The sequence below is a fragment of the Diceros bicornis genome, chromosome 3 (genome assembly GCF_020826845.1).
Source record: "Diceros bicornis minor isolate mBicDic1 chromosome 3, mDicBic1.mat.cur, whole genome shotgun sequence".
In the NCBI taxonomy this organism is placed as follows: Eukaryota; Metazoa; Chordata; class Mammalia; order Perissodactyla; family Rhinocerotidae; genus Diceros; species Diceros bicornis.
Genome location: NC_080742.1, coordinates 15,557,616 through 15,582,399, shown reverse-complemented (window position 1 = coordinate 15,582,399; position 24,784 = coordinate 15,557,616). Strand labels below are relative to the sequence as shown.

General features: G+C 36.2%; 1 protein-coding gene across 1 annotated transcript in view; it reads right to left on the bottom strand.

Moving 5' to 3' along the window:
* RSBN1L (round spermatid basic protein 1 like) overlaps positions 1 to 24,784 on the bottom strand; it is an 85,308-nt gene that overhangs the window by 12,569 nt on the left and 47,955 nt on the right. Inside the window, exons 4-6 of the mRNA XM_058524101.1 lie at positions 6,308 to 6,445; positions 4,257 to 4,399; positions 813 to 980 (exon numbers count right to left, since the gene is read on the bottom strand). Of these exons, the coding sequence (XP_058380084.1) occupies positions 813 to 980; positions 4,257 to 4,399; positions 6,308 to 6,445 (449 nt within the window). The remainder of the gene's footprint in view (positions 1 to 812; positions 981 to 4,256; positions 4,400 to 6,307; positions 6,446 to 24,784) is intronic.

Here is a 24,784-nt window from a genome sequence, read left to right as displayed (position 1 = left end):
AAATTAATAGAGTAAGGTAAAAAAAGTCTTTCTTAGTAGACTTAGAAAGGGAGCAGTAAGGTAGAACAGTATAAGAGAAAACATAGGAGTCTGGAGTCAGACTATCTGAAATCAGACTCAGCTCTACCACTTATTAACTGTATAACTATGATAACATTATTTGACAGCCCTGAGCCTCAGTTTCTTTGTGTGATAAATATGGGCTTAAGAGTAGTTGAGAAAATTAAATGAACATGTGTAAATGGGCATACAGTAAGCACCAACTGAACCTTAGTTTTTCTTTTACCTCAGATATGACAGTTGTTTTCACCTCTAGTCATTTAGAAAATGAAATTATTTCAGTCAAACCCAAAAGACAAAAACTAGGTTGTAGCAACTGAAAATCTTTTTTAGTGTAATTATTATGATTAGGACATCCAAATACATGGGAAAATGAAACTTTTTTCCCACACAAAGAATTACTGAGAAACTTCCCAAGAAAAACTTTAGAAGCCAAGAAAACCGTTCATGGGGGCCAGCCCATGGCACAAGCAGTTAAGTGCACGTGCTCTGCTGCGGTGGCCCGGGGCTCGCTGGTTCGGATCCCGGGTGGGCACCGACGCACTGCTTGGCAAGCCATGCTGTGGCGGCGTCCCATATAAAGTGGAGGAAGATGGGCACGGATGTTAGCCAGGGCCAGTCTTCCTCAGCAAAAAAAAAAAAAAAAAAAAGAGAGAGGAGTATTGGCAGATGTTAGCTCAGGGCTGATCTCGTCACAAAAAAGAAAAAAAAAAAGAAAACCTTTCATGACAATAGCAGTAGTTAATATATACCATTCTCCACAGTGCACAGCCTTCAACACTCCAACAGCAGCTGTAGTCTGTCGTTCAAAACCTTGTCCTATATGATCTGCATGGGCTCTTGTCCTGTCTTCAAAGAGCATCTCACGGGGCTCACTAGTTCGAGGTAGGTACTGCAGGTTTTTTATTTCATTGGTAGTCCTGTTTAAAAAAAATACACACACGCACATACATATGTATATGTATGTGTAGAGAGAGAGAGGGGGAGGGGAGAGAGAGAGGGAGGGAGAGAGGGGCAGGCTTATGTATTAAGGCTTAATTGCCTTCAAACATTTGTATTGATATACTGAGGCTTAACTGCCATCAAGCATTTATTAATCACATAATTCAGACGAAAGGAAATTTTAAATCACCTGCTCCCAAACCAAGTTCTATTTTTAAAATGAACAAGTATAAACAAAACACATATATAATCCCCTCCTTTTTCTAACACACCCTTCACAAAAGTGGCATTTGCAAGGCAATATATACTTGGATAAAAAAACTAAATTACAGATGGTGTGGTTTACCCAGGTTTCCCTGTACGTAAAATCTACCTTGAGGTTTGGGTCTAATGTGTGGAACCACGCCCCCAACTCAGGTCACATGGCTAACACAAGGTATATATCTGGAACAAACAGGTAACTTTTTAAAATGCATTAATTTAATATTTACAGAAAACCTACTATATGCCAGGTACTATCTAGGCACTGGAGCTAGTGAATAAGACACACAAGTTCCCTACTCTTGTGGGAGTTTATAATCTAGACAGAGAAAGACAAAAAAATAAATAGCAAGAAAACACCAGGCAATGTGTTTCCACGAAACATGCATGGTTTATTGGAGGTACAAAGGAAAACCTTAGCTCCATCTTGGAAGACAGCCATCTCCCACTGGCCCTCTCCTCCACTGCTCACCTTTCTAGAATCCATATGCATACTGGAACTGCTGACTACTTAGCCTCACTCATTGCAGAAACCTTCTCCAATTTTGCTGTAGAAGGGGAAAAGGGTGAGAATGACTCCATGGGAGTCCTCAACTCATTTATCTTCCTGTATGGTTTTCCTGTTGCTTTCAGAGATAAATCAGGATTGCCCTGATAATTTTCTCCTCTCATCCTTGTCTATCCCCTAGGGTCACTCTTATTAGTTCTCTAACTTCCCACCCTCAATCTCTACTACTTACTGCTCTTTGTGCACTCCTGCATTACAGTCTTATTACACACTTACACACACACAGTGATGATGCTATCACATACTCTTTTGCTCTTTGTGATTAATGTTCTATAGGTTAAGGTTCTACAGAAAGTTAGATAGTGCTGCCTCTTGTGGAAAGCTAATAGGCTTTCAAGCCCACAAGTCTGGTCACATTAACACCACATTCTAATGAATTAAGACTTCATATAAAGCATTTAGCACAGTGCCTGGGGCAGTGTTGTTATGAGTTGGTCAGACTACAATGTGATGTGAAATCATCACATATATCACGGATCGTAATCCCTGAGGTACAGGCAAGTTCCTCAAGGGGCTAGTGAACTCTCTTAAATGTAAAAGTTTGTGTATATCTGTATTGTTCTGGGGAGAGGCTTTCAGATTCTCAAAATGATTTATAAATCTAAGAACCACTGAGAAACACATCAATTTTACCATTTACTACTAATTTATAAATTAACTGGTAAAGATTTCATTCAAGTAATAAATATTTATTAAGGACCAGGCACTCTGTTTAGGTGCTAGAGACATATTAGCAACACCTACAACATAGTTCCCACCCTCGTGCAACCTACAGTTTACACAATGACCATTTTTCCCTATTTTTTTTCTTTTTTGATTAATAATCACTGTAAAGAGTGAAACCATCTTTAGGCATCTAAAAAAGGGTATTATCTCCCCCAGCATCACCCACTCCATTCCCACCAATGTTAACCTAGTATACATTCTTCCACACTTTCCTGTGCTCACATAAATATACACTTATACATATGTTTTCTAAATTTCTTTTCATAAAAATAGAATCATCCTGGACATATTACTCTACGTTTTGCTCTTTTCAAGTGTCATGGATATCTTCCAGATCAACAGACATACATAATTCATTTATTTTAACTATTTCACCATATTCTTTAATGGCAATGTACCAAAACATCCTCAACCATTCCCCTGTTTATGGGCATTCAGACCATTTTAAACCTTTTTCTCACTACAAATAATGCTGCAGTTAACATTCTTAAACATTTACCTTTAGTGTTTTTATTTCTTGGGACAGATTCCCAAAAGCAGGGGTGCTGGATCAAAGAATATATATATATTAAACTTTATAAGCTATTGCTAGATTACTTTCACAAAATGATTACAGCAGCAATATATAAATGACTCTGTTTCCTCACATACCTACCAGGCTGTAATATTATTGCTCTATTAATAATTTTTGCCATGTAATGGGTACTAATAATACCTCATAATTCTTTTAATATACACCTGACTCCCTGAGTCCTATTTTTCTATTGGGTTGTTTTACATTTTCCTTGTCAATTAGGGAATGCTCCTTGTATATTAACTTTGTCACATGTTACAAATGTTTTAGTCCAATCCATCATAGTTTTGAACTTCGCTGTTGATGTCTTCTCTCCTGCAAATAGTATCGCCATTTTTTTATCTTGCTTACTAGGAAGGTCTCTCCTAGGCTTAAAATTTTTATTCTAATATTTTTATTTTTTATCTATTATGTTTAAATCTATAACTTACTTCTTGTATGAGATAAGGGCTATGGCTTTGTTTTCTTTCAGACAAACTGCCAATTTGGCCAGCATTGGTCATGCTGGCCATGTGTACTCTATCCTATTTCAATGATCTTTTTGAGCTTTATAGTCATTTTTAATATATAGTAACACAAGATCCCCCTCACTTATCTCTTTCATATTTTCTTGGCTATTTGCTGACTTTATTTATTCTTCCTTATGAACTTTAAAATCATTTTATCCAGTGCTGAAAGTGTAAGTCTAATTGGAATGCTAAAAATTTCAAAGGACTATCATTTTTTCCAAACCAGAACACAGTAGGGTTTTCCATTTGTTTAGATCTTATTTTATATCCTCCATGTTTTAGTTTTCTTAATATGGGTTCTTAATATTTCTTATTAAATTTATTCCAAAATAGTTTATAATGTCTGTTGTGAATGACATTTTTTCCATTCCTAATTACAATTTATTGTCATTTGCCTACATTTCTCATGTCTTATTTATATTTGATATTTTATAAAAAATTATATCAGCATGTGTAGCCATTTTTGAATTTACATTCCAATGATGCTCTTAAGTTTCCCCTCCTTCTTCCTCTAATTTTCAACACACACACACACACACACACACACACACACACACACACACACACCAATATATAAACACCCATTCCTGGCAACAAAAATTTGTATCCAACATACCTTTTCCTTTTGAAAGGTGACTTTGGCATATCAGCCACAGGGATCATTTGTTCTCCTGGGCGTACCCACATAATGGGACCATCATCACTATCTTTTCGACTCTCTAATTTTAGACTAGATAGTGTCCCCCATGGCAGTGTACACTAGAGGCAAATACATAGAAATCAATTGTTTTCAAAATGTATCTTCAAATATACATTTAAGAATACTGCCCCCTAGACAAACATTCATATATACCTTTATACTTATACATTTGAAATACATACCTATATTGACTATATTCCTATATATTCATACATTTTCCTTCAAAAAATTCTATTTCAAACACACCAAGAGAATAATTATTCTCGGATGGCTCCCTCCCACCAACCCTGCCAGAGATATGATTCACTGTATTCATCATTTGTTATTCTTCCTTCTACCAAATATATGAGTCACATGATGTTAATAAGTTGGCCAAATAAGCAAGTGTTCTCCACGAGAATCTATAAAATGAACAATTAATTTAGTTTAAAAAAATAGAAACCTCAAAAAAAATGGATACCTCTTTGATCAGTTATAAACAAAACCTAACAAAACAAAAAGAAAAACCAAACCAAAATCAAAATTTATTTCTGTTTAGTAGTTTCTTGAAGACATCACTGGTCTAAAAGCAGAGATCAAAATCTTTGAGAAGAAAAGAGACAGAGAAAGAGAAATGACTAAGGGCCCTTGCTGATGGAATGGCGAGATGGTATTTAAAAAGAAACATTAACCCCATACCCCCTTTTCCAAAAGGGGAGGATTGTCAAATTAAATTTCTCCAGAAAGAATGCATTTAGCTCATTTCCTTTAAAATTAAAATTAAAATTTGAAACAAATATTTAAATAATGGTATTTTTAAAATACCACTCAAAATAAATACAACCAAATTCCATGATGTCATTGGGAGAAATAGAAAAGGTTTAAAAGGAATAAAAAAGGAAATGAGGGGCCGGCCTGGTGGTGTAGCAGTTAAGTGCGCGCGCTCCGCTTTGCTGGCCCAGAGTTCACAGGTTTGGATCCCAGGTGCACACAGATGCACTGCTTGTCAAGCCATGCTGTGGCGGCATTCCATATAAAGGAGAGGAAGATGGGCACGGATGTTAGCCCTGGGCCAATATTCCTTGGCAAAAAGAGGAGGATTGGCATCAGATGTTAGCTCAGGGCTGATCTTCCTCATACACACAAAAAAAGGAAATGAAAGGAGAATAGAATGGAGTAAAAAAAAAGGAAGAAAAAGATGTATATACACATATAGATTAAAAAATTGCACAAGCAGAAGTAAAAAGAAAGAAGAGATGTTCAACAGGTTATGTGGCAAATATTGGAGATAAACTGATCTTGTCACATTCTGACCTTTAAATTATTGATTAAATAATTAACCTAATTACATAGCTCAGAGATTTCTCTCTCAATGGGATAGCCTCAAGAGGCCCACAGGAAGAAATATTTTCTGGAATGCAGACTGTTGGGGAAAAAAAATAATCTGGCTAGAAACTACGTAAAGAATTTAAAGGGGCCTTAAAGCTACACAGTCCAAAATGCCTTATTTTATGGATGAGGAAACTAAAGTCCAGCAAGTTTATATGGTTTGCCCAACCCAGCTAGGTGTAGCCCAGGTTGAAATACAGATGTACAGTCTCCCAGGCCAGTTTTCCACAATGCCAAACTGCCATTCCCTTGTCCTAAACACTTAAATTTAGTAAGCATCCTTCCTGTACTTCTTAAATCTTCTAGTACTCAGTTTATAAAAAGCTGACAAACAGATGGAACTTAATTTCCTAAAGTGGCAGCAACAGGCAAGTGTTATTTTCTGGTCTACCACTTAGCTTTGTCATTATAATTAGTACCTGAGAAGTCACACACACACCCGACACAAGAATTACTTTTAGTTTCTCATCTCTTCCTTTCCTTCCCTCCAATTCAAATGAAATCAAAATTTTTATAATTCTGAAAGAGCCATGATTTGTGTCACATGTAGCATGAAAGTAACACCCACAATTTAGATGCTTGTTATTGTTTTCTCTTACTTTTAAAAATGGTGAATCTTCCAACATGTCAAGGAACTCAGGGAAGTAATCTCCCACTTCTTCATCAACTGCTCCCACCAAGCTGATCTGTCGCATTGGGCCAGCTCTGTAAGTACCGTGAGAATATGTTCTTTTTACCTGAAAGATATGGATTTAATTAAAAGTTATATATAAGATAATGCTTGCTATCATTGCATAACACTAAATTATGTTGTCTGAGAATATTGGAACATAACATGAGGCAAGCAAAACAAAACAAAAAAGTTTTTACAAACAGTAAAAAAATAAGGCATTAAAAAAACATCATCTGCACTAAATCAAGCTATTTTACCTTCTCTAGCTATTCCTACACACTGCTTATGAAAACAGCGTTGAGACAAACAGCATAATTCTAGACACTGACTATAACTTCTGCTAATAATATAGGAGTTCATTATTTGATCTATAATGCCACTGAAATTACATTCAAAAGTTCATATATCTACATTTTCTTAAATGGTTCATATCTGTTCATCAGAATTTTCAAAAGCAGACCCTCTGTAAACATTACATTTAACCACCACCAGTGGTTTGTATGTCTAAAAGACCAGCAGGCATGATCTTCCCTTCTAGATCTTACCATATTAATTAGGATTCAGTTTACATTCCTATGATTAACTCTGATGAAAAACTACTAGAGATTGAGAACCAGGAGTCCTGGGTCCCAAATCTACCTTTGCTATCTACCAGCTATGTGACCTTTAGAAATCGCTTAAATCCCTTGAGTTTTAGTTTCCTTAACTGGAATGATTTACCTCAGATTGCTGAAGAAAATTTATTAGTTATATAAAGCCACCTGCATAGTGCTAGCAAATGGGTATTCATTCAAATGTCAACCAAAATAAAACAGCCTACACCTCAAGAATCAGTGGTACCTGAATTTTCACAAGTACATTTAAATCCTGCAAAGAAACCTACGCCTTTTCATATACTAACACTAGTAAACAAGAGTCTTTTTTAAGCAAAACAAGTTCCTTTCATAAACTTTAAATCAAATCCTAATTATCTTTTTCTGTGGATTAGCCTTTGTGGCCACTAAATTTAGGGAGATCACATTGTCACAGTTTGCCTGGGTCTATCCCAGTTTTAAACTTGAAACCTGGATGGTTAAAAGATGTTCACATCACAAGTTGAACCCCCACAATCACAGCTGGTACAGATAGTATTATGTACCAAAGTACCTAAGCCCTCACCCATAGAGTTCCAAAAACATGACAATAAAATTCTACCATAATAGAATAATTTGACTAAGACATTAGAGAATTTTATTTTTTATCATAATCAGCAAAGCAGTATAACAATGATACATTAATTCCTTAATAAGTTTATTTACCAGATTGCCAAGTGGAAGTTTTCAGGAAGTGTCACAAATTTACTTCTCAGAACCATACACATTCCTCCAATCCCCAAGTTACCAAAAAAAAAAAAAAAAATCAATTGAGGTTCCGTGTCCCCATTTTGTACTCAAGGTCTCATTTTTTTTTTTCTATCTCCCAAAAGTTCCTAGCATCTCCTATACTGAGAGGCTAAAAGTTAAAATCTGATTCTACAAGTCTTTAGTAGGCTCTAGCTGTTTAGATAAACTAACAGCACCATAATAGGAAAATTAGTCATCAGTATGCATTTCTGTAATGCAGTCTAACAAAGATAATGGATATCAATTTGAAATTTAACAAATTTACCAGAATAGACATAACACATCAATTCTATTAGGTGATTCTTAGTTTGTGGCTTCAGTTTTGGGTTTACAAATGATCATATGAGTTTCAAGAGACCTCATGGCCATTCAGTGAAATCAAACAACTTATACTGTAAAACAAATTTTCCAAGTGCTTTGAAATATTTCATTTGACTTTCAAAAGTCACATTTGGGGGGCCAGCCAGGTGGTGTAGTGGTTAAGTTTGCGCTCTCTGCTTCAGCAGCTGAGGGTTTGCAGGTTCGGATCCCGGGTGTGGACCTATGCACCGCTTATCAAGCCATGCTGTGGCAGGCATCCCACATATAAAGTAGATGAAGATGGGCAGAGATGTTAGCCCAGGGCCAACCTTCCTCGGCAAAAAGAGGAGGATTGGCAACAGATGTTAGCTCAGGGCTGATCTTCCTCACCAAAAAAAAAAAAAAAAAAAAAAAAAAAGTCATATTTGGAAGGTAATATTTCCACTTCATACAAATAAGTAAATTTTATGTGCCTCAAATTTCCTTATCTTGTTTAATTCTGCTAACTCATCTAAATCATTAACTAGTTCTAACAAAGCCAAAATCAAATAAGTCCTTACCACCCAGCTGGTTCATTCTACTACATCACAATATCAACAATGATCAGTTGAATAATTTGGGTAGTGACTCAATGGTCAACTAAATAATTTGGACAGAGAGGACTTTTCAGTGAGAGAATTCTTCTAAAATACTAAGCACAACTCAATTTATGAGTGCTCTCAAAGAAATGGGTACTTTGAACATACTTTTAAAGCAAAAGTCAAATGGATGGATAGTCCACTGGACTTTTTTCCAAGAGAGTATATACAAGAATTAAATACATGCATACAAAAGATACACCAATAAAGAAAGAATGCTCTCTGATGTGAATGTTAGAAGAGATTTAGGAGTTAGAGACAATCTTCTATGAGGAAATATAAGTCTGAAATTTTAATAGTCAATTTATCTAGTTGGTAAAAACAAGTCATACTATACATGAAATTATTCATTTCTCAAATAATTGAAATAGTTTTTTGAATTCTACCTAGCAGTTGCCATGCAATAACTATTTCCATTCTACAAAAAACAAAAAACCAAAACTCTTATATAACATTATTAAACTATAGAGAAGAAGGATAAATACAATTAATAATCAGAAAACCAGAATTATTAACAAATTTAACATTCAGCCCTCAGAGTAAAATTTGTTCAAATGTTAAGCAAAAACATGCAGCATTTAGTAAGAGAAAAAATGGGTAAAGCTTCTTGGGTGCTAATACTAAAGACAAATGATGTTTTATCTTACAACTTAAGTACTTGACTAACTTTGATTTAACCAGCTGTTGCTATTTTAGCTTAGAATGATTATTTTATTGATTGAAGAGAACATTACTGACCAAACCATCTTATTTCATTCAAATTACACCTTCACATTAATTTCCAAGTTTGCAAGTGTTATTCTTTGTTTAAAAATAAAATAAAGTGAAACGTCTAAACTAGTACAGACGTAAATATTAAAAACTTTAACATAACAGATTAAATAAATTAGAACAAACTTGATTTTTCTTCCTCTCTCCAATGTCTATTTTGAGACTACCTAAAAAGAAGCTATATCTTTTGATGATTTTTTTAAAGTATGTTCCTATTAAAATTCATAAAAATTTCAAAGGATATTTGGAAGAAGCTGAATTTTAAAGAGTAAAGTAATACAGACTCTACTTGGATTATAATCTTAAATATCGTATTTGGATATTTATAGTTAGTTCTTGTCACCTCATCGCAAAATGCAAAATACATATATTTTATAAGTAAAATTCACATACACACATAATTTGCAATAATAAAAGTACAAGTCTCTTTCCCTCTTTACCAAAATGTACTGAAACTGTAAAGGACATCCTGTTTGTCCACTATTAAAACCACAGGTAAATTCTACTGGAAAGTATGGTCTTTATAAAAACTATGTATACTTAGCTATCATGTTTAAAACAAAACAGCAATTTTCTTCAAAAACATTTATTCTCCAAATATTAAAGACAATATTCTGATACTCCAATAAGATACAAATATATTTAAATTTAAAATTAAATTTTAAAAATTCAACTGAAGTCATCAAAATATCTTTGTGCAAGTAATTTGAATTTTAAAATACATTGTAATATAACTTTCAATTATACAGCATTTAACAAGTTTCTATTTTAATAACTCAATACTTCAAACATATATTAAATCAGTTGGAACCAGCAAATTACACATACCAATATATTCAAATTCAAAAAGTATATACCTCTTGATGAAATATATACACAGCACTTAAGCTGTAAAAACAAAATACAAGAATATAATCCATATACTTTTCACAAAAAACAGTAAATACTTCTTGATTTAGGTGATACCTATTTTACTGCAAATACTACATAGCAAATATCCAGTTTTCCCTATTACATGGAATAAAAGTAAATCATAATATCATAAGAAAAAAAGCTTCAATTCTCCTAAAATCATCTATCCAACAATTACAACTCAAGGGCAGTGGGGTGGGTGGAGGAAACAGGTAAGGGCTGAAAGAATCTCTAAATAGCCAAATAAATGCTACAAAGACCATGACTCATACAAGGGTACTCTTCTTACATATATGTTTCTACATTAGGCCTAATTCTAACTAATCTCTAAAACCACAAAGGATTAAAAAAAACCTACAGAGGGGCTGGCCCGGTGGCATAGCGGTTAAGTGCGCATGCTCCACTGCAATGGCCCGGGGTTCGCAGGTTCAGATCCCAGGTGCGACGCACCGCTTCTCAAGCCATGCTGTGGCGGCGTCCCACATAAAGTAGAGGAATATGGGCACGGATGGTAGCTCAGGGCCAATCGTCCTCAGCAAAAAGAGAAGGACTGGCATCGGATGTTAGCTCAGGGCTAATCTTCCTAACCAAAAAAAAAAAATCCTACAGATTTGGAAGGAAGAGGAGGGGCAAGAGGCAAGCACAGCTGCGGCTCCCCTAGGACATCAATATTACAACATAACAGTGACAAACCTACACGGAAAACAAAGAGCTAAATTACATTGCATGTGCTCAGTAAAAAGGACATCTTCACTAAAATCTTGGTACTTAAATGATTTTTCTAGATAATAAAAGCATGTAGTTTTATCTGGAAAAGCACACATCCTGATGATACTGGACATGAGATTACTGTATCTGCTGCCATTCACTTCAGTAAACATTAATCAAACCGTCAGTTTTCTAATGCAGTTAAAAAATTAACCTGAAAATATCAAAACATGTCACTGCTTTAAAACATATCCTATATGCTTCCTAAAAGAAATGCAGAGTTACAAAAGAATACACATATTGTTCCTCCCAATTTAGGTATAGCCCGCTCAAAAAATAACACAATAAAAGATAGAAATGATACTTTTTTATACATTTGCAAAAGCTTATATTTAAATAGCACGTCTTAGAACAGATGTAACATTTTTAATCTAAATCTCCTCCCCACAGTCCCTCTACCCCACAAAAAACCCACTAGTATCATGACTGCATTTCCACTTTTCCCCTCATATATTTTCCGTGAATTTTACAAAGGGAAAGAAAAAAGCAAGAAATAGGAGACTTCTTTAACCCACTGCCAGTAAGTGTCAGTAACAAAATCTCAGAAGTTTTGGTTAATGGGAAATGAACTATTTAATTAAATTATGTTTGTTTGTTTTTTTAATAATTTTATTTATTTATTTTTTTCCTCAAAGCCCCAGTAGATAGTTGTACGTCATAGTTGCACATCTTTCCAGCTGCTGCATGTGGGATGTGGCCTCAGCATGGCTGGAGAAGCGGTGCATCGGTGGGCGCCTGGGATCCAAACCCAGGCCGCCAGCAGCGGAGCACGCGCACTTAACCGCTAAGCCACAGGACAGCCTGTAATTAAATTATGTTTAAAATAAAATTCTGTTCATTCTACATGTACAGTAATCTTTAAAAACAAACAAAAAAAACCTTATGATTCTGAGGTCGGCTTGCTACAAAAAGAAAAAAGTAGCCTTCCTGACAGGAAATACATTGCCAAAAATAAACCTATAAGACTTAATACTGCTTTCTCTTATTTTACTTATAAAAATTGCTGCAACAAGGGAAGAAGCAAATATAGTAATAAGCAAGTCAAAAAACCATGAAGAATGACTCATTTGAAACAACTTGCTGTTTCCCCAAAATGTGTTCCCTGATACGTCAGGCCCTGAAGAGAAGACTCTCTAAAATCCAATAGGTTTGGAAAACTCTTCCTGTTTGGGAGGTTCACCACACACATTGGCTATTCAAGTTTCTGATAAGTGGACAGTAAATAAACATAACTTATTTGGCCCAGCATTACACAAACTCTTTCGACTTCAAAACCTGTTTTTCTTACAACTGTTTTAGTATACCTATCAACATCCCAAGGTATTAAAAGTTCCACAGAGTACTTTAATAGTGATCCATAATAAATACAGAAGATATTATAGACATTTCTAGCTAAATATCAGCATCCATCTGAAGAAAATGCAAAAATAGGATAGTTGTTAGAGCCAAAAATTAAGGGGGTGAGGGCAGAAGAGGCTGTTGGTTCAATTCTGCTGAGTTTTTTGGGGGGAGTGAAAGAGGAAAGAGGAGAGTCTCTTATTTTAAAAACCAAAGCTAGCTCACCACCTTCTTACACAGGCAATCTAAACATCTAACATAACTAAGTATGCCACATGGGGGAGCCATACCCCATCACATCTGGCATATCCTTGCAAATCAAAATAGAGTAAGTAATGACATTTAATCAATATTTTATTTCAAAAACATCCATATAACTTCAACTAAAATAAGAATGAAAGTTTTATTCATTTTAAAATTTGTACAACAAAGAAAAAAGGCTCCTTTCTCAATTAGAGCATCTGGTACCTTCCATAATAATATTTTGTATAGATTAGTTCATAAGCATTCAAGGAGGATGTGACAGGTACAATTGGTCAAAATGAAAATTTAATACAAAGGCAGGCAATGGTTCAAAGATGGCATATCAAATCGTCTTTAGTGGCCTAGCACAGTGAATGACCCCAGCAGGAATTCAACAAATTTTAGTTTTCTCCCCTCATTCTGCAGAGAGGCAACGCTAACAGATCAGATTAATTAAATGTTCACTATTAATATATTAGCCATTTAATCATAAGTTAACACCTAACATAGGTTATTTGATATAAACGACTTATAACCAGAATAAAATAAAAAAACAAGATTTAGAGTTTGGGGGATGGGAAAGAGGGATTAGAAGACAATTGCTCCAGTTTTCATATTCTCACAGATCTTACTACAGGGTTCAGAGTGCGTGCTAATTACATACTGAGTAATAAGACAGAACTGTCATTTATTCTTTGACAGAAATATTTAAGACAGAAATCTCATATATTCCTGTGTTACTTGTCTTTTTGCTTCCCTAACATCAAAGACATAGGACAAATGAATACTTGAACAAAACAGAGATGGTAGAAGAACTAGGAAGATTGCAAACAGCCAAAAATTCTTCTAAACATGTAAGCTCATTTTTGAGCAATGTGACTGTGCCACTCCTATCATCAAGAAGTGAATCTGGGTTTGGCCATGTGACTTCCTTTGGCCAATGGGACATTAGCAAACACAACCAGAGCCTTGTGCACTGGGGACTGCCCTCTTTCTGCTCTATGGAACCCTGCAACTATGACCATGTGTAGGAGCAAAGGCTAATCTGCTAGATGATGAGAGAAATGTGATCATCACCCCAGCTGACCCTGCACCAACTGCAAGACATATAAGCGAGGTCTCCTAAGACCAACTGATATGCCAACCACCAGATTAGGCTATCCAGCTCCAGCCAAGCTGACAAAGACCAAAAGAACTGTCAAGACAGCCTAAAGAATTAGGAGAAATAAATTTAAGCCACTAAGTTTTGAGGGTTTTTGTTTGTTTACTGCAGCAGAAAACTGATATAGATGGGTTACAAACTTGCAACAAAAATCCATGTATATATGTTTCTATTCTCAAATAGACCTTTATCATACAATTTGATTGATATTATACCACTAAGCTCAGAGCCACAACATTAGAGAAATGACATGACCTATTAAAACAACATATAATTCCACATGGTCTTCAAAATTTTCAGGAAACCTGAAAATCTGATGAAGATGGAAAACAGAATTATACAGGTAAAAAGAATTCGAGGGGCCGGCCTGGTGGCGCAAGCGGTTAAGTGTGCGCGCTCCACTGTGGTGGCCCGGGGGTTCGCTGGTTCGGATCCCAGGCGTGCACCGACACACCGCTTGTTAAACCATGCTGTGGCGGTGTCCCATATAAAGTACAGGAAGATGGGCACAGATGTTAGCCCAGGGCCAGTCTTCCTCAGCAAAAAAGAAGAGGATTGGCATCAGATGTTAGCTCAGGGCTGGTCTTCCTCACAAAAAAAAAAGAATTCCAAAACCAAAGACCAAACTATAGGATGTCTTAATCCTTTCTCAGTGTCATGTATGTGTGTGTGTGTCTGTGTATACACATATATACACATACACTCAAAAAAAATCTCAAATTAATATGTTTCAAGGATAAAGACTGAACAGGTGCAAAAATGAGTTTTTGTGAAAACTACAGAGTAATATCACAGAGGTAAACACTATCACTATATAAAGACCATAGAAATGGCTACATAAGTTGTCAACTTTTAGTTTCCATAGAATTTAGGGCAAATTATTTTCGTTGCTCTGATTTTAATTAAAGAAAAAGGAAAAAAAAGAAAATTAGTTTCATGTGGATGCAAACACAATGTGGACTTGGTTTGGGTTCCACAAGCCATTGGTAGCCAAGGCCATCAGGTTTGCACAATATGGGGGATACCATTCACACTATTGTGAAAGGCTGCAGTGACAATTTACAATATCATATACAATGGCCTTGCTGGTAATGATTCTTTGAGTCAGATCTAAACTTGGACATGTGAAGACCTGTATTAAAATTCAAGCTAATGGGTTTTTATTTACAAGATTGCAAGCACAGGTTACAATAATAGAATACAAGAAAACACGAAACACATATTTTAACATTATTATATACACGCTATTTTATCCATTAAAAAAGAGTACTAATTAATTACATAGATACTCATTATCATGAATTTCTTGAATGCTGCTAAATGTATTCTCCAAACTAAGATTAAATAAAAAGAATAAGGGTCAGATTTGCACCCTTTATTAACTCACTCTATTATCTCTTCTCACATTTCTGGATCTTTTGGATACTGCTTTTTTGACTGGTTTTGATGGGATCAAAGGTGTTTCAGAATATAAAAAGTAGAAAAGAGAATTAAAGGATAGTTACTGGATTACAAAATTTTAAAATTTGAAACTTTTCTCTGCAAGTCTGTTTTCCTCTGCTACGTAAAAAGTAAAAAGCATTACCTCACAACTAGAACAGCTTCCACTGAACCTAACCTATTGAACTTAGTTAATGAGAGAGAAGTCATCATGACCAAATTATCAAATTTTGTTCCTGAGCAACTGCCAGAATGTGAATTTGGCTTTATTACCCACAACTTGTTTTTGTTATGGTTGATATTAAGTGAAACTACATTCCAATATTGATACCTCCTTTCCTTCCCTAGAATACTAACACACATTAGCTCAATTAATATTATCATCTCAACTAATTCTTTTGGTGAAGACAAATTCACATGGCACTATGTAGGCTAATTCACTTGAACTAGCCACCAAATATATAGAGCTTCACTACGTGATTCTACTAATAAGCATGCATGATAACGCCAATAGGTAAGGGGAATGGGGATGCTGGAATAGAAATGAGGCACATGAAACATTTTCAATTTCTCAAGATGGGTGTTAATGTCATACTCTGAGAGGTGCTCAGAGCTTCCACGTTCTCAAAAAGAGTGATTAACAAAATCAAGTCCTCAAATACCTAGGAATAAATCTAACAAAAAATGTGTAAGATCTGTAGGTTAAAAACCAAAGAAATATTATTGGGAGAACATAAAAAGACAAATGAAGGGAAATACCATGATCATAGACTGGAAGATTCAATATTGTATGTAAAGACATCAATTCTACCCAAACTTATCTTCAGATTCAATATAACGCCAATCAATATCCCAGCAGATTTTTCTGTGGAATCTGACAAGCTAACTGTCAAGTTTACATGGAAATAAAAGAGCCATGGAAATCTTGAAGAACATAAAATTGATAAACTTATTTTGCTAGATATCAAGATTTACTAGAAAGCTATAGCAATTAAGACAAATAGAATAATGGAATTAGAGGGAGCCCAGAAACCCACATATATGATCAACTGATTTATGACTAAGGTGATACGGCAATGTAATAGGGAATGGGTATCTTTTCTATAAATGACTATGTCCAATGAATACCATGGGAAAAATGAGAACCTTGATCTTTATCTCACACCATATATAAAAATCAATTCCAGAAGAACTATAGATTTAAATGTAAAAGATAAAACAATAAAAGTTTCCTGAAGAAAACTTCAGAGAATGTATTAATGACCTTGAGGTAGATGAAGATTTCTTAGGACACATAAAGCACTAATCATAAGTGGGGGAAAAAAACCTTATATTAGGTTAAACTTAAGAACTTCTAGTCATCAAAGACACTCAAGAGTGAAAAGGCAAGCCACTGAGTGAGAGCAAGTATTTGCAATACATATAGCTGACAAGATTCTTATCCACAATACATAAAGAACTCCAACAAATTAGAAAAAAAGCCCAATAGGAAAATGGGCAGAAGAGTAGACCAGGTACTTTTACAAAAGAGGATATCCAACTGGACAATAATTATATAAAAAGGTGCTTGACCTCCTTAGTCATCAGAGAAATGCAATTTAAAACCATAATGAGATACTACTATTATACAGCCAATAGAATGGCTAAAATGAAAAAGATAGACACTGTTAAGTGTGGCCAGGATGTGGAACACTGCTGGTGGGAATGTAAATTGGTAGAATAACTTTGGAAAACCTGCAGTACCTAGTAAAGCTTAACATTTGCATACCTCTTGACCCTGAAATTCCAATCTTACATATAGTATATACCCAACAGAAACAAATACATATGCTCACCAAAACACATATACAAAAATAGCATCTCTGCCGCAATAGCCCCAAACTGGAAACAATTCAAATATCCATCCACAGTAAACAGAATAAATAAATTGTGGTATAGTCATACAATGGAATACCATATAGCAATGAGAAAATAAACTGTTACTACACACAAGATGGATGAATTTTAGAAACATAATGCTGAAGGAAAGAAGCCACACATAACAATGTGCATACTATTTCATTCTATATATAAAAGTTCAAAAACAGGTAAAATTTATCTGTGGTGTTCAAAGTCAGAAGAGGAGTTACCTGGGTGTCTGTGTATGTATGAGGGGGCAGTGTAGTGATAAAGAGAGGCCTGGGAAGGGCTCTGGCTACTAGTAATATTATTTTTTTAAATCATGGTTTGTTTACTTTGCAAAGATTCATCAAGCTACATATTTATAATATGTGCATTCTGTGTACATGTTATACTTTAATAAAAAGCTTATTTAAATAAATCAGTTTTTGAAAAGCTTTGAAAAGTTTTTTAAAAAATTTAAAAATTAAAATACAACTACCATATAATCCAGCATTTCCACTTCTGGGTATCTATCCAAAGGAAATGAAATCACTATCTCAAAAAGATATCTGCACCCCATGTTCACTGCAGCACTATTTACAATAGCCAAGACATAGAAAGAGAAACAACCTAAGTGCCCCTTGATGGAATAATGGATAAAGGAACTGTGGTATGTCTATGTATACACATACACAACCACTGCAATACTAGTCAGCCATGAAAAAAGAAGGAAATCCTGTCATTTGAGACAACATGGATGGACCCTGAGGGCATTATACCAAGTGAAATACTCAGAGAAAGACAAGTACTATATGATCTCATTTATATGTGGAATCTTAAACAAACAAACAAACCTGAATTGACAGATACAAAGAACAGATTGATGGTTGGAGGCTGGTGAATGCAGAGGGAGATATGGGTGAAGGTGGTCAAAAGGTACAAACTTCCAGTTACAGGATAAATAAGTCATGGGGATGTAATGTTCAGCATAGTGACTATAGTTAATTCTGTATCTGTATATTTGAAAGTTTCTAAGAGAGTAGAGCTCAGAAGTTCTCATCACAAGGAAAAAAAACTGCACTCTGTGTCGTGATGGATGTTAACTAAACTTATTGTGGTAATCATTTCACAATAGATAAATATAACAAAGCATTATGTGTACATCTAAAACTAATACAATGTTATATGTCAATTATCTCAACAAAAAAAAACCTCAATTGAAAAAAAAAGAAAGGGGTGGGCTTGCCCCGTGGTGTAGCAGTTAAGTGCGCGCGCTCCGATGCTGGCAGCCTGGGTTCGGATCCCAGGCATGCACTGATGCACCGCTTGTCAGGCCATGCTGTGGCGGAGTCCCATATAAAGTGGAGGAAGATGGGCACAGATGTTAGCCCAGGACCAGTCTTCCTCAGCAGAAAAAGAGGAGGATTGGCGTCGATGTTAGCTCAGGGCTGATCTTCCTCACAAAAAAAAGAAAGAAAGAAAGAAAATCTCATAACCATTAAGCAGTTACTTTCCATTTCCCTTTTCCTCCAGCCCCTGGCAACCACCAATCTGCTTTCTGTTTCTATGGATTTACCTATTCTGGATATTTAATATATATGGAATCATACAATATGTGATCTTTTATGACTGGCTGCTTTCACTTAGCATAATGTTTTCAAGGTTCATCCACACTGTAGCATATATCAGTATTTCATTGCTTCTTATAGGTGAATAATATTCCATTGTGTGTATATACCACAATTTAGTCAACTCCTTATCCATATGTAAAGTATTGGTGGTAATTTTTGATCTTCCGTACTTGCTGTACTCCCTATCATCAATTAACATACTCTTAAGAGTCCTCATTCAGAAGTCAGTCATTGCCTAGTGAACAAAATGGAAAGCTGTTGTGATGTTGCACTAAGTCAGTATAACAACTCTCTTTGTATAACCTGTTACATTCTACAAAGCATTTCTAACAACAACGCTGTGAACTGAGTACTATTATCATTATCTTTATTTCATAGGTAAGGAAACTGAGACGTAAAGAGCTTAAGTAGCTGTCTAGTGTCACAGCTGGTAAACGGCAGAACTAGGACTAGACTCCTTCCCTTTCCATTCACCCCATATCAGAGTTCATCCAGCTACCCTCACTAACCCAGTCACAGCTCACTACATTGACTATAAAATATTTCGAAAAATTACATTTGGGAGAAAGGTTCTCACATTCAGAACAACAAAAGCCTCAAGGTTCAACTGGTTTAGCTCTAAATATATGTTTGTAAGTCACTCCTTGTAATTCATAAAGCATTTTCCCAAATAAAAAATTATATAAATGGTTTAAAAAAATCACTTCCTGAAAGGACACCACAAACTAGGTTCAGAGATAGAAATTTTACTGGGAAGTCAAGAAACTAGAAACAAAATTAAGCTACAATAAGTATGCTCAGGGGCTGGCCCAGTGGCGCAAGCAGTTAAGTGCCTCACCCTGCTTTGGCGGCCCAGGGTTTGCCGGTGTGGATCCTGGGCGCGCACCGAGCACTGCTTGTCAAGCCATGCTGTGGCAGCGTCCCATATAAAGTAGAGGAAGATGGGCATGGATTTTAGCCCAGGGCCAGTCTTCCTCAGCAAAAAAGAGGAGGATTGGCATCGGATGTTAGCTCAGGGCTGAGCCTCCTCACAAAACAATAAAAATAAAAATAAAAAATATGTATGCTCATTTTTCTTCTACTACTCTCTTTGGAATCCCATGCACTTTCATTAAAGCCAGCGCATAAGGATGAACCCAAGGCTACCTTTCAGTCTGCAGAAAACAACTTCTCAGTGTCCTAGGCATTTAAAAAAACAAGCAGAGGAATGACATCAGCATCGTGGTGGAGTGAGCTCTTCCTTTAGACTCTCCCCTCTAAGATACAACAAAAAAGACATTCATAAACCAACAGAGGACATCCACACAACAATAAATGTCTGCGAGACCCACAGAGCCATACATCTGAAGGTGGAGGTGCTGAACCCTCCGGGAGGCAGCGGAAAGAGGTAGGGGGAGATCCTCTCCCTCCTCCAACTGCAGCGACCTAAAGCGTGGGACCACACGGCTCTGAGAGGAGGCACGGAGGAAGCAGTCCTCCACGGGAAAAGCTTTGCTCTCTGAGTTGCCTCCCAGCCTGTGGGAAGCTCCACACGGAGGAGGCTAAGCAATTGCAGGGGCGTATTCAAGAAGCCGAGCAGCCCAGGAGGGCAGATAGTGACAGCAAAGCGGGAGCGCCCCTGGGATCACATGCGAAAGAAAGCGCCCCTCCTCCTGCCTGGTGCACCAGCTCCACCAGTTGGCCAGAGCACGGGACCCTCGCCAGAGCACCAGCACATACAGTGTGTAAAGCAGCGACGGCCAGCAGGCAAACGCAGATGGGCTCTGTCAGCATAGCTTCCAAAGGTCAGGGGCAGCTGCCAGGGATTGCAGCAGGCTCAGAATACACAGCTCCTGCCCACCACCCAGTGGCAGTGGGTGGAACCTGCGACCAGACACTTCCACTATGCGAAGGCACAAATCCACCCCATCAAATAGTATGAAGAGGTATATTAATACGCCAGACCAGAAGGAAAATGACAAGCACTCCAAAATCAATCCTGAAGGCACAGAAATTTACAATCTAAATGACAGAGAATTCAAAATAGCTATCAAAAAAGCTCAACGAGTTACATGAAAACTCAGAAAGACAGTTCAATGAAATCAAGAATAAAATTAATGAACAGAGGGAATTCTTCACAGAAGAGATTGAAACTATGAAGAAAAACCCATCAGAAACGTTGGAGATGAAAAACACAATGAATGAGATAAGGAAAAACATGCAATCCTTGAATAACAGAGCTGATATTATGGAGGACAGAATTAGCAATTTAGAGGACAGAAATACAGAATTGCTTCAGATGGAGGCAGAGAGAGAACTCAGACTAAAAAGAAATGAAGGAATTCTCCGAGAAATATCCAACAATTAGGAAATGTAATATAAGGATTATAGGTATTCCAGACGGAGAAGAGAGGGAGAAAGGAGCACAGAGCTTGTTCAAAGAAATAATAGCTGAGAATTTCCCCAACCTGGGGAAGGAGCTAGAATTACAAGTAAAAGAAGCTAACAGAACTCCTAAGTACATCAAAGTAAAAAAGACCTTCTCCAAGGCATATATTAGTAAATCTGGCAAAAGTCAATGACAAAAAATATTAAGGGCAGCAAGGCAGAAGAAAATAACCTACAAAGGAACCCCTATCAGGCTTTCAGCATATCTCTCAGCAGAAACCTTACAGGCTAGGAGAGAGTGGAAAGATATATTCAAAATTCTGAAAGACAAAAACTTTTAGCCAAGAATACTCTATCCAGCCAAAATATCCTTCAGACATAATTTTATTTCTGGAGAAATAAAAACTTTCCAAGATAAACAAAAGCTGAGGGAGTCCATCACCACAAGACCCCCTCCTACAAGAAATGATCAAGAAGGCACTCATACCTGAAAAAAAAAAAAAAGAAAGGGTTTACAGAGCCTTGAGCAAGGACATAAATAGGCAGACAAAATCAGAAAATTGCAGCTCTCTCACAACAGGTTAGCAAACAATTATATCATTGAAGATAAATTGAAGGAAAACATAAAAAATAAATATAATCACTGCATTTTAATCACAAACTCACAAAACAAAACAGAATAAGTTGTGACAATAACTTAGACGGGGAAGAGGAAATGGATAGAACCTTCTTAGACTAAGGAAATAAGAGGCTATCAGAAAATGGACTATCTCATCTACAAGATCTTTTATACAAACCTCATGTTAACCACTAAACAAAAAATCAGAACAGAGACACAAATGATAAATAAAGAGAAAACTGAGAAAACCACCATAGAGAACCACCAAACTGAACTGGCAGTCCAAAATACATGGGACAAAAAACAAGGGAAATACAGCACAACCAGAAAACAAGTGATAAAATGGCAGCATTAAACCCTCATATATCAATAAACACTCTAAATGTAAATGTATTGAATTCTCCAATCAAAAGACACAGAGTGCTGCACAGATTAAAAAACAAGACCCAACAATATGCAGCCTCCAGAAAACACATCTCAGCTCTAAAGACAAGCAAAGGCTCAGAGTGAAGGGATGGAAGACAATAGTCCAAGCTAATGGCAAACAAAAGAAAGCAGGTGTTGCCATACTTATATCAGACAAAGTAGACTTCAAGATAAAAAAGGCAATGAGAGACAAAGAGGGGCAGTATATAATGATAAAAAGGACACTCTACCAAGAGAACATAACACTTATAAATATATATGCACCTAACACAGGAGCACTAAAGTACATAAAGCAACTATTAACAGACCTACAAGGAGATATTAATAGCAACACAATAATAGTAGGGGACCTTAACACCCCAATCACATCAATGGATAGATCATCCAGACAGAAAGTCAACAAGGAAATAGTGGAATTAAACAAAAAACTAGACCAGATGGACTTAATAGATATATATAGAACACTCCATCCAAAAACAGCAGAATACCCATTCTTCTCAAGTGCACATGCAACATTCTCAAAGACAGACCATATGTTGGGAAACAAGGCAAACCTCAATAAATTTAAGAAAACTGAAATCATATCAAGCATCTTTTCCAACCATAATGCTATGAAACTAGAAATCAACCGTAAGAAAAAAGCTGGAAAAGTGACAAATATGTGCAGACTAAACAACATGCTACTGAACAACAAATGGATCATTGAAGAAATTAAAGGAGAAATCAAAACATGTCTGGAGACAAATGAAAATGAAAATACACCATACCAACTCATATGGGATGCAGCAAAAGCAGTCCTAAGAGGGAAATTCACAGCAATACAGGCCCACATTAATAACCAAGAAAAATCTCAAATAAGCAATCTTAAACTACACCTAACAAAACTAGAAAAAGAAGAACAAACAAAGCCCAAAAGTTACCAGGAGGGAAATAATAAAAATTAGAGCAGAAATAAATGAAATTGAAACAAAAAAAAAACCAGTAGAAAGGATCAATGAAACTAAGAGCTGGTTCTTTGAGAAGATAAACAAGCCCTTAACCAGACTAAGAAAAAAAGAAAGAAGGCTCAAATAACTAAAATAAGAAACAAAAGAGGAAAAATTACAACAGATACCACAGATATATGAAGGATAATAAGAGAATACTATGAAAAAACTATATGCCAACAAATTGGACAACCTGGAAGAAATGGATAAATTCTTAGACTCATACAACCTCCCAAAACTGAACCAAGAAGAAACAGAGAATCTGAATAGACCAATCACAAGTAAAGAGATAGAAAGAGTAATCAAAAACCTCCCCCAAAATAAAAGTCCAGGACCAGATGGCTTCTCTGCAGAATTCTGCCAAACATTCCAAGAAGATTTAATACCCATCCTTCTCTAGCTATTCCAAAAAACTGAAGAAGATGGAACACTTCCTAACACATTCTACAGAGCTAACATCACCCTGTCCCAAAGCCAGACAAGGACAACACAAAGAAGGAAAATTACAGGCCCATATCACTGATGAACATAGATGCAAAAATCCTCAACAAAATATTGGCAAACTGAATACAGCAATACACTTAAAGTATCATACACCACGGGCCGGCTTAGTGGTGTAGTGGTTGGGTTCATGCACTCGGCTTTGGCGGCCTGGGGTTCGCAGGTTTGGATCCTGGGTGCGACCTATGCACCGCTTATCAAGCCATGCTGTGGCAGGCATTCCACGTATAAAGTAGAGGAAGATGCGCACGGATGTTAGCCCAGGGCCAATATTCCTCAGCAAAACAGGGAAGAATTAGCAAAGATGTTAGCTCAGGGCTAATCATCCTCACCGAAAAAAAAAAGTATCATACACCATGATCAAGAAGGATTTATACCAGGAACACAGGGATGGTTCAACATCTGCAAATCAATCAATGAGAAATGCCACATTAACAAAATGAGGAATAAAAATCACATGATCATCTCAATAGACACAGAGAAAGCATTTGACAAGATCCAACATCCATTTATGATAAAAACTTTCAATAAAATGGGTACAGAAGGAAAGTGCCTCAACATAAGGCCATATATGACAAACCCACAGCCAACATCATACTCAACAGGGAAAAACTGAAAGCCATCCCTCTGAGAACAGGAATAAGACAAGGGTGCCCAGTCTTGCCACTCTTATTCAACACAGTACTGGAGGTTTTGGCCAGAGCAATTAGGCAAGAAAAAGACATAAAGGTATCCTAATTGGCAAGGAAGAAGTGAAACTCTAACTGTTTACAGATGACATGATTTTATATATAGAAAACCCTACAGAATCCATCGGAAAACTATTAGAAATAATGAACATCTACAGCAAAGTTGCAGAGTACAAAATCAGTTGCATTTCTATACTCTAATAACAAACTAACAGAAAGACAACTCAAGAATACAATTCCATTTACAATTGCAACAAAAAGAATAAAATATCTAGGAATAAATTTAACCAAGGAGGTGAAAGACCTATACAATGAAAACTATAAGACATTATTGAAAGAAACTGATGAT